Genomic DNA, 13,116 nt, shown 5'->3' with positions numbered 1-13,116 from the left:
GATACTAGATATCAATTAAATCTTAAACGGATCTTTTAATACAAAAGGTTGAAACTATTAATGTTCTTTCATGGAATAATACACAATTCTTCTGTTAGAATTTTCTAGGACTGTGCTAAAGAATGGCTTTACATTCTTAAGCTAATGACAATCCTTTTCAAACCTGAGTAATTGTTTCTGAGCCTAGTCATTATCTCCCTTGCCTTGCCAAATTGCTAGATGTATTGTAGACATTAACGGGGATTAAATGAATAAGCAAGATGGGGTGGAAGGAAAGCAAAAAAGGCATTTATATTTTACAAAGAGTTCTCCCAGATTGTGGAAAGTTCTACTGCATGCCATCATCTTTCCTATCACAAGTATGTGATACAAAATGGAAAATAGCTGGGGAAAAATCTGTTTAGAGACGCCCCCAAACTCTTAGTCTGAGAATTCAGCACTAGCACGATTCACAAACATCTCCCAGACTCTATTATCTCAAAAGAACCTCTTTTGCTTACTCTTTATCAATCAACAAGCTGATGAAACTAAGCAAGGCTACATTTCACATTACACAATGGATTTTCATGAAAGAATGATAGATGTTCCAAAAACAGAATAGACAGATTCCAAAGAAAATAAAATAAGCAAACACTTGCTAGGGCATACAGGCAAAGAGCAGCAGGCCTTCTGATAAGCAACTCCTAGGAAGGTCCATCTGACATCCATTTACATCCTGTTCTTCTCCAGAATATTTTCTGAGATCTAGAGTGTTGCCAGTAGTGAATTGTGCCTTAGATGCTTCCGTGAATCAGATTCCTCTAGGCAGAAAAAGTCTGTCCTCTCATCATTTATTGCTTGTCCTTTTTTTGTGTGGACTTCATACAGGGTTTCAGGACTAAAGCTTCAGTTCTGACTGAGCAAAAATGCAAACTGATGTAGTTCCTGCCAAGTGAATTTGCAAGTGAAAGAACTGGGCCACATTTGCATTAGTTCTTTTTTCCTACAGAGCTGTCCTATGATATATTTCTATCAGCATGTGATGGATATGCAGGAGAACTGACACTCCTAATATCATATTTATTATTAAAAGGTGTATGCTGCCCTTCAAACAGTTTTTCCCAAGGTAGTTTATAGAAAATAGAAAGCCCTAAATAAAACAACGTATCAGCAATAAAAGCATAAACAATAGGCAACTTGGTTAAAAATGTCATTATGGTATATATTCCCAGTTTAATATATTGAAAGGTTTGGGGCATCCACGGCCAATAAATCTTATTAAAATTTTATTTTATTTATTTATTTTGTCAATCTTATATAAGATAACAAGTAAAAGTATAAACATAATTTGGATACATGAAAAGAGTAAGTAAAAAAAGGAATATTAGGACAGGGATGGTAGGCACGCGGGTGCACTTATGCACCCACATCAGTCCACACATGGGCAAGAAAAGGCTGGGTGCAGGAATGTTGACCCATTACGTCATTCCTTCATTTACTGCCCTATAAAATAGATTGCAGGAAGCCTAAAATCAGCCATTAGGTTTCTTCCACTGGCTGAGAACAAAAGGTTCTGCCTGTTTAAAAAAACAAACAAACAGCAGGTCAGTTCTGGTCAATAGATGCATGAGAACCCAGATGGCCAGCACTGATGAAATGAAGCTCTCTCTAATTTAGGAGGCAAGTCATTAATAAGTTAATCACATAGCTTAATGAAGTAATGACTCTAGCCCTGGTTCTCGTGAGGCAGTTAGTCCCCATAGACAAATGGTGTTTAATATGCAAAGAATACTTCCTATGTTTTATGTACTGAAATGTAATCATATACATACTGTATATTACTATCCATGGGTCAATAGAAAGGAGAATTTACTGAATTAATAAAGGTGTTATCGGATTAAATCAATATTCAAAGAAAATAGCTAGATAAATGAGAAGAATATGCTTACTTTATGTGCTTGTGTATAATATTTGGGGAATAATATCATTTCTGTTCTATTGTAATTAGAGGAGAGAGTGCAGCAGTATTTATATATATTATGCTGAATAAAGAATAAAAAAATAACAGAAGAATTTTGTTGTAATTCCTATTTTTGTACCCTGGAAATGCTAGCATCGTCCATAGAAGTCTCATAAAGAATATCAGCTGTGGCCATGTACTAAATTGTCATTTATTTCTGTCACAGCTGCTTCCTGTCATTATTGAACAAGCTGGCACAATTCCAAAGATCAGCTCATATTTTTATATTTTTCAAGGCCAATGGATCACAAAAATTACACCAGAGATAGCGCTTTGTTTCAAAGCAACAGAACTTGGGTGTGCAGATGTGCCCCTCTCCATCACTAGTTTTCATTCTGCAAATCTTCCCTCTCTACTACTGAGAAGGAACAGGAACAGGATCTCTAAAAGATTCCTCCTTAAGAGAAAGGAGAAGGAGAAAAAAAACAGTCAGGTTCAGATGGAGAACTGAAAATCAGGAAATATCACCTGCAGGGGAAAAAAAAAAGTACGTTCCTCCTCTTTTAACTCTGCACTAATTTAAATAAACTGAAATAAATTTACATTTTTAAATAAAATGTCTTAGTTAGAAAAACTGTTATCGGACTCCTCCTGACTTGCCAGCATGGCTCTCCTAGTACATCTTCCATGTATGTGAATCTCACGTGAGCATCTTAACAAGGTTACTTTGCTTAAAATGGAAGGATTTTACATACACGAGATATTTGCCTCTCTAGGAACCATCAAATGACAAATCTATCAGTGGAATAGTTCTGTACTGGTTGGAAAAATATCGATATATCTATATATCTCCACCAGCAAAAACTGTTTTTAGTAATATTTTAGCCTTAGTGGAATATTAGAATATTAGTTTCTTATGCTGAATTTTAGCACTCTTTTAGAGATTCATTTAAAAAATAAAATAGAATAGAATTCTTTACTGGCCAACTGTGATTGGACCTACAAGGAAATTGTCCCTAGTGCATAAGCTCTCAGTGTACATACAAGCAACAAATGATAAATCATGATCATAATCATCATAAGATATAGTCTCCCGAAATCATAAGATACAACACTCAGCGATAGTTGAGTGATAGTTTCTTATTTCATAAATAAGAAATTAACATAAATCATACTAGGATGCTAAATAAAACAAATAATGTAAATTGTAAGATAAAAGCAACAAAGTTATAGTCATAAGAAGATAAGGAAATACAGGTAGTCCTCGACTTATGACCACAATTGAGCCCAAAATTTCTGTTGCTAAGTGAAACATTTGTTCAGTGAGTTTCCTCTTCTTGCCACTGTTGTTAAGGGAATCACTGTAGTTGTTAAATTAGTTGTTAAATTAATTTAACAAATTAGTTGTTAAATTCAAATTGTGGTTAAGTGAATCTGGCTTCCCTATTGACTTTGCTTCTCAGAAGGTCTCAAAAGGACACTGCAACTGTCATAAATATGAGTCAATTGCTAAGCATCTGAATTTTGATCATATGACCATGGGGTCAAAAGTGTGAAAACTGGTCATAAGAAACTTTTTTCAGTGCTGTTGTAACTTTGAATGGTCACTAAACAAACTGTTTTAAGTCGAGGACTACCTGTAGGAAAGATGAGAAGAGTAATAGTAATATAGCCCTACTAGGTAGTTTGATAGTGTTGTGGGAATTAGGGAATTAGCAGAGTGATGGCATGGGGAGAGGAAATGTCCTTGTGTCTTGGTGTTTTGGTGTGCAATGCCCTATAGCGTCTTCTTGAGGGAAGAAGTTGAACTAGTTTATGAAAGTTGCAGAAAAAGAGATGCCCTTAAAGTGAGGGTCAGGACCCAAAAGGAAGGCAAAGATGACACGCAAAGAGCACGAAAACCATAACAGAAAACCCTTGACATATAGAAGCAGATAAATCCCACTGAAAAAGCCGATATTCTCAAGCATCCAGTCACAATTCTGAAGGAATAAATCACTGCTTTTGGCAACCTGGTACTGTGAATTTCAATTATATAGCTCAGTGCTTAAGATGGCTTTGACAATTAGTTACAATGGCTTGTCAGCTCCTGCTAAGACACAAGCAACAGAGTCATTATCACAGACCACTTTCACAAGTATCATTTGCCTAGGGCAGTGAGGCAGGACCAAAAGAGAGAGAGAGAAAGAAGAGCAGGAGATCTGATAGGACATTTTAAGCTTAGTCTTAAAATTGGTCACCAACTTCTAATTTTACTTTGGAGAACAGGGTGGTTAGTATCAGTGACATGCCTTCATGTATGCCACACTATATATGCTCCCAGGTGAAGTATCTAACCCACATTTTCTGGCATCATAAAATCATAGAAGCATAAAGTTCGAAGGAGCCGTTTAGATTCCTAACCCCAGTGTGAATAATGGATCACTTTTCCATTATTAATCAAAATTCAGAGCTTGCCTTCAGGATGAAAGCCTGCATGTCTTCCTTTTCATAAAAATGATTTGTCGGTATTCAAGGCTATTGTACTTATCCCTTTTCCATTTAGCAGCCTTTGATAATGCAAAGATGGCTTGAAATTAGTCCTTGGAGAAGAAAACCCACTTTTGGATGAATGGCCTATTCAGGCAGTGAGTTTCAAATCCTGTTGCTACTGGTTCGCTCATGGGCACACGCGTGCTCATGCACACTCGTGACTTGCATGTGCATGTGCAGAAGCTTCTGCGCATGCGCAGAAGCGTCCAAGTGGGTGGGCAGAGCTTCCTGCTGCCACCGCTACCAGTTCACCTGATCCAGGGCAAACTGGTAGCAACCCACCACTGGCCTATTCCTTCTAAGTCTGTTTCCTATGATGTAGGATGTCAAGCCTTATGGTGAACTGATGGGCAGTCTGGGTATTCTTGAAGAAAGAATGGGAAATACCTTCCTCTCTTGGAGGTGCTACTGTTCCCATATTATCCCCTCATTTGGAACTCTTTTGTTTATTGTAGTAATGTGACTAAGTGCAATATGGACAGACACATAGTATGCAGTATAATGTTTTGAAGGTCATCTGAAGCTTGCTTTATTGCAGCCCAGGACCACTCCTGTGTGACAATAATCCACGAAACAACATAAAAACCACAATCCCTTTCTGTAGTCATAAAACTCTAAAATTAAGGCAATATTTTTCTGCATTAAGCAATGACAGCTCTAAGGAGGAGAGCTACAGCTCATGAAAGTTTATGTCTTAAATAACATTTGCTAGTTGGAAAAGCTGCTATCTGCCCGGGGCCATTAAGAGCAGAGCTAGTACCTTGTGATATTACTTGTAATAAACAAGAACAAACATGTTGGGCTTTCTTATGTTTCGAACCTCAGGAGGTTTTAAGAGCCCAAAAAGTAAGTACACACATAAAACCCTAGGAATAATCAGCATGTTTTTGAGGGTTTGGAATTTTAAAGGTATGGCAGGTATTTTAAGCTTCTATGATGATCAATACTCTCAAACTTTCCCCAAAAGCAAAAAAGGAACACAAAATTTCCTCCAGCCAATTGTGGGGTATCCAGCTTATATAGTTCACTCCTTATGCAGAATTAACACCTATTAATGAAGACAGGTGGTGCAGAGAGTAAGCAAGCACTGCATATAAAATAGTTCTCTACAGTCTATTCTTAAATTTACATCTTACTGAAAAGTATAGATTGTAAGGAACCAGTACAAAATAAAATAAAATATACATGTCTTTGCTCCTACCTGTCTAATGATATACAGCACAGATGAAGAATTGATGCAGTAGTGAGGAGGACATCAAGAGAAGTGCGAACCAAACAGAACATCCTTCCATAAATCCAGTTATCTTGAACCAGTTCAATTGCTCCAAATGGCATTACCAAAACAGATACTAGCAAGTCAGCAAAGGCGAGAGAGACTATGAAATAATTGGTCTTGATTCTCCTGTAAAATGAGATATACAAGCATTAAGTACTGTATTAGACAGCAGTTAGTTCTGAATTTAAAATCGTTTAACCATTTACTGTATTATTTCTGTATTAATCAAATGCACATTTTATTATTTAATATTTGTTCATTTATAAAAGTTGCTCCAAAAGGAATTCTATTTCTTCTGAAGGTGAAAATTATCTAATCTGTTGATTTGCAGATTACCCTCATCAACCATACAGAACTGATTTATATTTTAGTACTTTTTCTATTTTAACAAGCTCACTTCAAGTGCTTTTCCCCCACCCCATTTTTAAAACAATTGTCATTAGCAACCATGGTCAGAAAACATTAGGTAAAAAAATATAATTTATCCATCAAAATGATGCATTTTAATTAACAATATTCTGATAGTAACTTGATTTCATACATTTTGAAGCATCCTATTGTATTGTTAAAAATGTTTATGACTATAGAATTTTCTAAAAAGATGGTATAAAACTGTTTTCTGGTCCTGAATGTGGTCATTACTCATGCATGAGAAAATTTTCGTTTCAGTATTTGCCAAGCATTACAGACTATATAGAGAGCTAGTTTGGTATAGTGGTTACGGCACCAGGCTAGAAACCAGGAGACTGAATTCTAGTCCCACCTTGGGCACAAAGCCAGCAAGATGATCTTAGGGAGGCCACTTCTGAAAAGCCTTGCTAAGAAACGTACAGAGACTTGTGCAGCTAGTCTCCAAGAACTGGTCGTGATTGAATGGAGAAACTAAAAACAATCCATACATTACAGATTCTTTAGAATCTAGAATTAGTATTGGAACTGCAGTAACTATTTCAATATAAAGTTTGCAGCCCCAGAAGCTTTAGCTAGGATCAAAAGATATGTAGATTGATGCCAAGAAGAGAATGACATATAAACCAAGACTCTTGTTTGTAGTTGTCTCTGCAACTGTCACAACTATGAATTGAGAACCTGGAAAAAAATTACCAACGTTTCTCATAAATTCCCTTGCCACTCAAGTATTTCCGCTTTTGAAATATGTAATAAAGCTTTCCTTCTACATCAGTACACAATGGACTACTCATTTCCTTACTCTAATATTAATTGCTACCTTGAAGGCTTGGAGTCTTTTACTATACTGCACACATAAAAAGAAAAGAAAATCTGACACACTTTTGTTCCTCTGCAACAGCTATGAAATTCTGTTCTTAAAGCACTATACAGTAATATTTGCTTTGGATGTAACTGTCCAAGAAATAATAGATTATTAAGTTGGCAATCTAATCAAATAAAAATACTTGACATAAATAACATACTTGTTTGGAGTTAATTTGCTTGTGTCTCTCTATGTGTAAGTCACACTGCTTATTTAACTTATATGTAGAGTACATCATACAAAATGCCGGCTTGGATGAATCACAAGCCAGAATTAAGATTGTTTGGAGAAATATCAACAACCTCAGATATGCAGACAATATCACTTTAATAGCAGAAAGTGAAGAGGAACGGATGAAGATAAAAGAGAAGGATGCAAAAGTTGGCTTGAAACTCAACATTAAAAAAAAAGCTAAGTTCAAGACTTCCCATCTCATCACTTCCAGAACGGGAAGAATGGAAGCAGTGACAAATTTTATTGGGGTGTGGGGTGGGGTTTAATATCACTGCAGACAGTGACTGCAACCATGAAATTAAAAGACACTTGCTCCTTGGGAGAAAAGCTATGGCAGCATATTAAAAAGCAGAGACATCCCCTTGTTGACAAAGGTACATATATTTAAAGCTACGGTTTTCCAAATAGTAATATATGACTGCGAAAGGTGGACCATAAGGAACTGAAGAATTGATGCTTTCAAATTGTGGTGATGGAGAAGACCACAAGGAGATCAAATCAATCAATCCTAAAGGAAATCAATCCTGTTCTTGGAAACGACAGATACTGATGCTGAAGCTCAAATACTTTGGTCACCAAATCAGAAGAAAGGACTCACTGGAAAAGACCCAAGATGTTGGGAAAGATTGAAGGCAAAAGGAGAAGGTGACAGCAAAGGATGAGATGGTTAGGAAGTGTCATCAACGCAATGAACATGAATTTGGGCAAATTTTTGGAAACATGATCCATGGGGTCACACAGTCAGACACGACTTAGAGAAAAAACAGCAACTGTGTGTGTAAAGAATAAAAAGAGATATCCTGTTTCAATCCTTATGCCAGGGTTCTGACAGATGCCCTAATTAAACCATGAGCCTCAAGCCAAGTTTCAAAAAAAAATCCAGTTATTTATTAGGAGCAACATGTCAGCAGGTACCCAAGTGAAGTCAGCTCTGTCCCATGTAATTTACAGCCCAACTATGACCCTGTTTCGCCCCTCCTCCCAGAGTGTATCATAAATGACATTCTCCAAAGGAGCACTTTCACGGGCTGCAGAGATCAGCCTCTCCGCCTGGTTCTGGTAACCTGGGATACAGCCTTGAAAAAGGAATGCTTTTCAAGTTGACACCTTACTTGATTGAAGATATATAATCATTTTAATATATTTTCTCTATTGCTGATTGGTATTTATTTTCTTTCATATTTTAAAATGCTTTACACTCTGGTTAAATATTAAATATTAAATAGCTTTAATAAAAAACAATGTTCTTCAAAAGTTGTGATCAAAATAGCAAGCATTGTACAAGTGCTTCACTTTATTCAAGGCTCCTTTTTGCTATGAAGATTTGTGTGGCAAAACAGAAGCAAAATAAAAATAAAATCATGTATTAGTGATAAGTAATGGTATAATTATCTGTTGTAATGCTTTAATTAACCAAGCTTGAAAACAAGGTTTTTCAAAAATGAAAATCTATGCTTCCAAAAAAAGAAAGAAAGAAAAGAAACATCCCACAATAGTTTGTTTTTAGGTTTTGTTCTTTTCTCTAAATTAAGAAATTTTCTGACAGGTTAATAAATGTTAATCAATTCTGAAAGATATCTATTTCCTGGAAGGCATCAATAAAACACTAGTTTCTTTCTAAATTATTTTTCAATAAAAGTCTCTAAAACATAATCAAATTAAATGGGTGGTGGTACCTAGTGGTTATCAAGGCAACTGTTGCTCAGAACAGTGATGTGTGAGGTCTATGGATGTCAAATACTCATGAATTAAATTTTTCCAGTTGTTTTATTTTTCTTGTTTTTAAATGCTTAAGTGAATTCAGTACATCCAATTTTTCTTTGGATAATTTATCCACATCTTTAAAACCTTCATTGTTCTCTCTTAAGTCCATATAGTCTAGAATTTTTTTTATACAGACAGCAGAGGTCAAAATGAAAACCCTAATCCAGTGGTTCTCAACTTTTTCTTCACCATTGTTGTTAGTTGCGAAGTCATGTCCGACCCATCGTGACCCCATGGACAACATTTCTCCAGGCCTTCCTGTCCTCTACCATCCTCTGGAGTCCATTTAAACTTATGCCTACTGCTTCAGTGACTCCATCCAGCCACCTCGTTCTCTGTCATCCCCTTCTTCTTTTGTCCTCAATCTTTCCCAGCATTAGGCTCTTCTCCAGTGAGTCCTTATTTCTCATTAGGTGGCCAAAGTATTTCAGTTTCATCTTCAGGATCTGGCCTTCTAAAGAGCAGTCAGGGTTGATCTCCTCTAGAACTGACTTGTTTGTTCGCCTTGCAGTCCAAGGGACTCGCAGGAGTCTTCTCCAGCACCAGAGTTCAAAGGCCTCAATTCTTCGGCGCTCAGCCTTTCTTATGGTCCAACCTTCACAGCCATACATTGCAACTGGGAAAACCATAGCTTTGACTATACGCACTTTGGTTGGCAGGGTGATGTCTCTGCTTTTTAGTACTCTGTCTAGCTTTTTTTTTCCTTCACCATGGACTCCCTTAAATACCCTTTGTTGCCAAGGTCCCCCAAAATTTAAATCATAATATGTCTTCAAATCTTCACAGAACTCCTGTGATGACATGGCAGCCCTGCAGGGCTCTGAGGACCACAAGTTGGGAACCACTGCTCTAATCCTAATGAGACCATGGAATCTTTACTAAAGGATTTCACCTTAAGAACATTGTGCAGCACATTTAATCAAATCAATCAATTCTTCAAAAGGAGCTCAGCAGTGATTAAAATATTTTTGGCTAAGATCCAAGTCCAGCTACTTTTTGGCATCAGCTGGGCCCCTACAGATCATTCCTTCTTTTGGAAAGAGTTCAATTTAAGTTTTTGAGACCCATTTCTTTAATCCCCTTGTTGCATTTCAAAATTGGTCCTTCGCCATGAAACTGGCCTACTTCTGTCTGGATTTTCATCTTCTCCTATTGGCTTAAGCTCTCTCTTTTTTTCAGCTGGTTTGACCCCTTTAATTATGATTGACAGCTTTCAGTCTCCCTGGTGCCAAGTAACATATGCCAAACTATAACTCTATAGCTTTTCATGGCCTATTATCACTTTGATGGGTTAGGCACACAAGCTGATCTCAAACAGCAGGCCATAGATTTAGAACTTCAAGCAGACTTTCCAGTTCTACCAAGAAACACCTTCTTGAGCCATTCTGCACATCTTCTCCAACCAGCTAACTACCCACATAATGATCCCAAAATTCAGAATTGCTTTATCCTTTCAATAGCCATTACTGAAGGACCCCTTTAAACAGAGACTGTGCCCTGACAAAAAGCTTACCAAGAATTTAAATGTTTTAATGGTTTAGTTAAATTTGAAATAATAGGATGATGGGGGAGGGGGAGGAGGAGGAGACAAAAACAGATAAAAGATATGGTTGGAGAATATCCATATTGAAGAACAATATTTCAATATCAAATTAATGATTAACAATGTCAGAACACTATGTAAGAGCAAAGAATATAAAACTGATTTATTTGATGAGGGATGAAGGTAATGAATACTTTTTATAAAATATTAGAAACCCTTTATGAGTTTTTTGCTGAAACTAGAAAAGATTCACTGTTTTTGGATTTTGGATTGAAATGGAAAGAAGTGATATATATATAAAGTAATTTCAAAGGGGGAGAAGGGGTCTCACATTTGCTGGCACTTGATGTAAGGAAGATTGGAAGTCACTCTTTAAATATTTTCGTTCTTTTTCTTTTCTTCATTTCTTTTCTGAATTTTCTTTTCTCTATATTTCTTTTTTCCATTCTTTCTCTTTCATTAATTTCATTTTGTATTAGCTTTTACTACTGTTAGAAATCTTCAATAAAAGCCATTTAAAAAACAGAATTATAAATGCTAGACATGTACAGACCAACTACATATATTCCAATCTCAAACACACTGCAAACATCAGAAGTTTGATATGACACTAACAGCCAGGCATGAGCGGGAAGCAGAATGTTTTTTATCATACTGTTGACATTCAGTGTTGTTTTTCATCTTTTTATTTCATTTTTTTGAACCTCTTTGAAGCAAAGAGATTGACACTAACATATGCAAGGACTCACCTCAGTTGCCTGTCCCTGCATACGGCAACCATCACCAGTAGATTCCCCAGGATAGCCATAAGAATAACTGCTGAAATAAAAGTGAGCAGTGTAATCTTCTCTGCCACGCCAAATCCTTCAGTTGAGCTGTAAAGAAAAGATACAGATGTAAACCCTCAAGAATATAAATAGGCAGTGCCAAATTGGTTTGGTTATTCTGAGTCTCTGTACATAATTTAGCTTCTTCGTCTGCAGAAACCACACTAATTTCCAACAACTAATGGTTGTAATGGTTGAAGGGATGCGGTGGCTCAGGGGCTAGGACATTGAGCTTGTCGATCGAAAGGTCGGCAGCTCAGCGGTTCGAATCCCTGGTGCTGCCGTGAGTGCCCATTACTTGTCCTAGCTTCTGCCAACCTAGCAGTTTCAAAAGCACATAAAAATGCAAGTAGAAAAAATAGGGACCACCTTGGTGGAAAGGTAACAGCGTTCCGTGCACCTTTGGCATTGAGTAATGCCAGCCACATGACACGTAGACGTCTTCGGACAGCGCTGGCACTTCGGCTTTGAAATGGAGATGAGCACTGCCCCCTAGAGTCAGCAACAACTAGCACGTATGTACAAGGGGAACCTTTACCTTTACCTTTAATGGTTGTAAATAAACATAATTTACAAGAAAATTGGTCTACTTACAGGGTAAGTAGAAAAGTAAGAAAAAAAAACATTACATGTAGGGTGACCAATCCCTAATGCTACTCCTATTTTGTAGTTCAAAACTTCAGGACAAATTTTTAAGGCATTTTTTGTAATTAATTTTTCAATCTATATTCAAAATTATTCTTCAATTAATTACAGAGAAATTAAATTTATATACCTTAGTTTTATTGAAACAGCTTGTTCAGATATTCAATTTTTTGACCAAAAATATATAACCGACAGTACCTATATGATGATATTTGGGCTGGAAAATTACTGTAAGATAATTTCCTACTTAGTTTGCACCCAAAATCCTCTCAGTCAATCCCAAATCAATCAGAGCAAGCACACTAACCCCAAATGAAAAAAAATTCCATCCATTTCTTATGGTGCTGGGAAAATTAGCAAGAAGCTGATAATAGAAGATTATACCCCCTCCCAAAAAAAGTTGTACCCTAGTCAAGGCCATTACCAACATGTTGGATAGGATTCCAAAACAAATCCCTCAAATCAGTTCAAATGTTTCAACAATTCAATGTTTTACAGGAACTCTCTTCAAAAGGAAGCCATTTGCAGAGAGATATAACAGCAAACCTGTTGTGATGACCATGCCTACATAAGCATTTTCCAGGAATAAGCACTAGCCTATAATGGGAATATTGGTCTCAGTCAGACTCTGGGTTTTCATGTTAATGGTTAGATTAGAACAACTTCAAATTTGCATGTAAGAGAAATGCCATTCAATCCCATACAGGTTGAATTCATTCTGCTCAACTGATCACATGAACCTGCTTTTGTTTGTTGTTTGTTTTTTGGATTAAGCTTCAATATTGTTCCCCAAGATTTCCATAGCTTTCTTGAAATGTGTCAGAAAAATGAGAGTGCCCATAGCAGTATATTTATGTGATGCAGCCATGTTGTGGTTCTCGGATATGAACATTCAGTTGAAGTCAGGAAAATAGAAATCTTTGAAGCAAGAGATTCAGCTTGACATTCTTGGATCTCTTATAGCCAAAGCAGAATGTAATTCAAACAACACTTGTCTTTTCCATCATAACAAGTGTCTTCACTGTTCTTTGCTTGGATAAGCAAAAAGAAAAAAATTGCACCTGTTGTCTAAAGGACGTCACC

At 36.6% G+C, this 13,116-nt stretch overlaps 1 protein-coding gene across 4 annotated transcripts in view; it reads right to left on the bottom strand.

Annotated features, from left to right (window-relative positions):
• Positions 1–13,116, bottom strand: part of HTR4 (5-hydroxytryptamine receptor 4) — a 257,415-nt gene that overhangs the window by 117,495 nt on the left and 126,804 nt on the right. For all 4 annotated transcript variants that reach the window (XM_058173134.1, XM_058173135.1, XM_058173133.1 and 1 more), the window contains 2 exons: positions 11,311–11,436; positions 5,673–5,873 (listed from right to left, as the gene is read on the bottom strand). In XM_058173134.1, the coding sequence (XP_058029117.1) occupies positions 5,673–5,873; positions 11,311–11,436 (327 nt within the window). The remainder of the gene's footprint in view (positions 1–5,672; positions 5,874–11,310; positions 11,437–13,116) is intronic.

The sequence above is a fragment of the Ahaetulla prasina genome, chromosome 2, assembly GCF_028640845.1.
Source record: "Ahaetulla prasina isolate Xishuangbanna chromosome 2, ASM2864084v1, whole genome shotgun sequence".
Classification (NCBI taxonomy): domain Eukaryota; kingdom Metazoa; phylum Chordata; class Lepidosauria; order Squamata; family Colubridae; genus Ahaetulla; species Ahaetulla prasina.
Note: the sequence above shows the minus strand (reverse complement) of the source record. Positions and strands in the feature narration are given on the sequence as shown.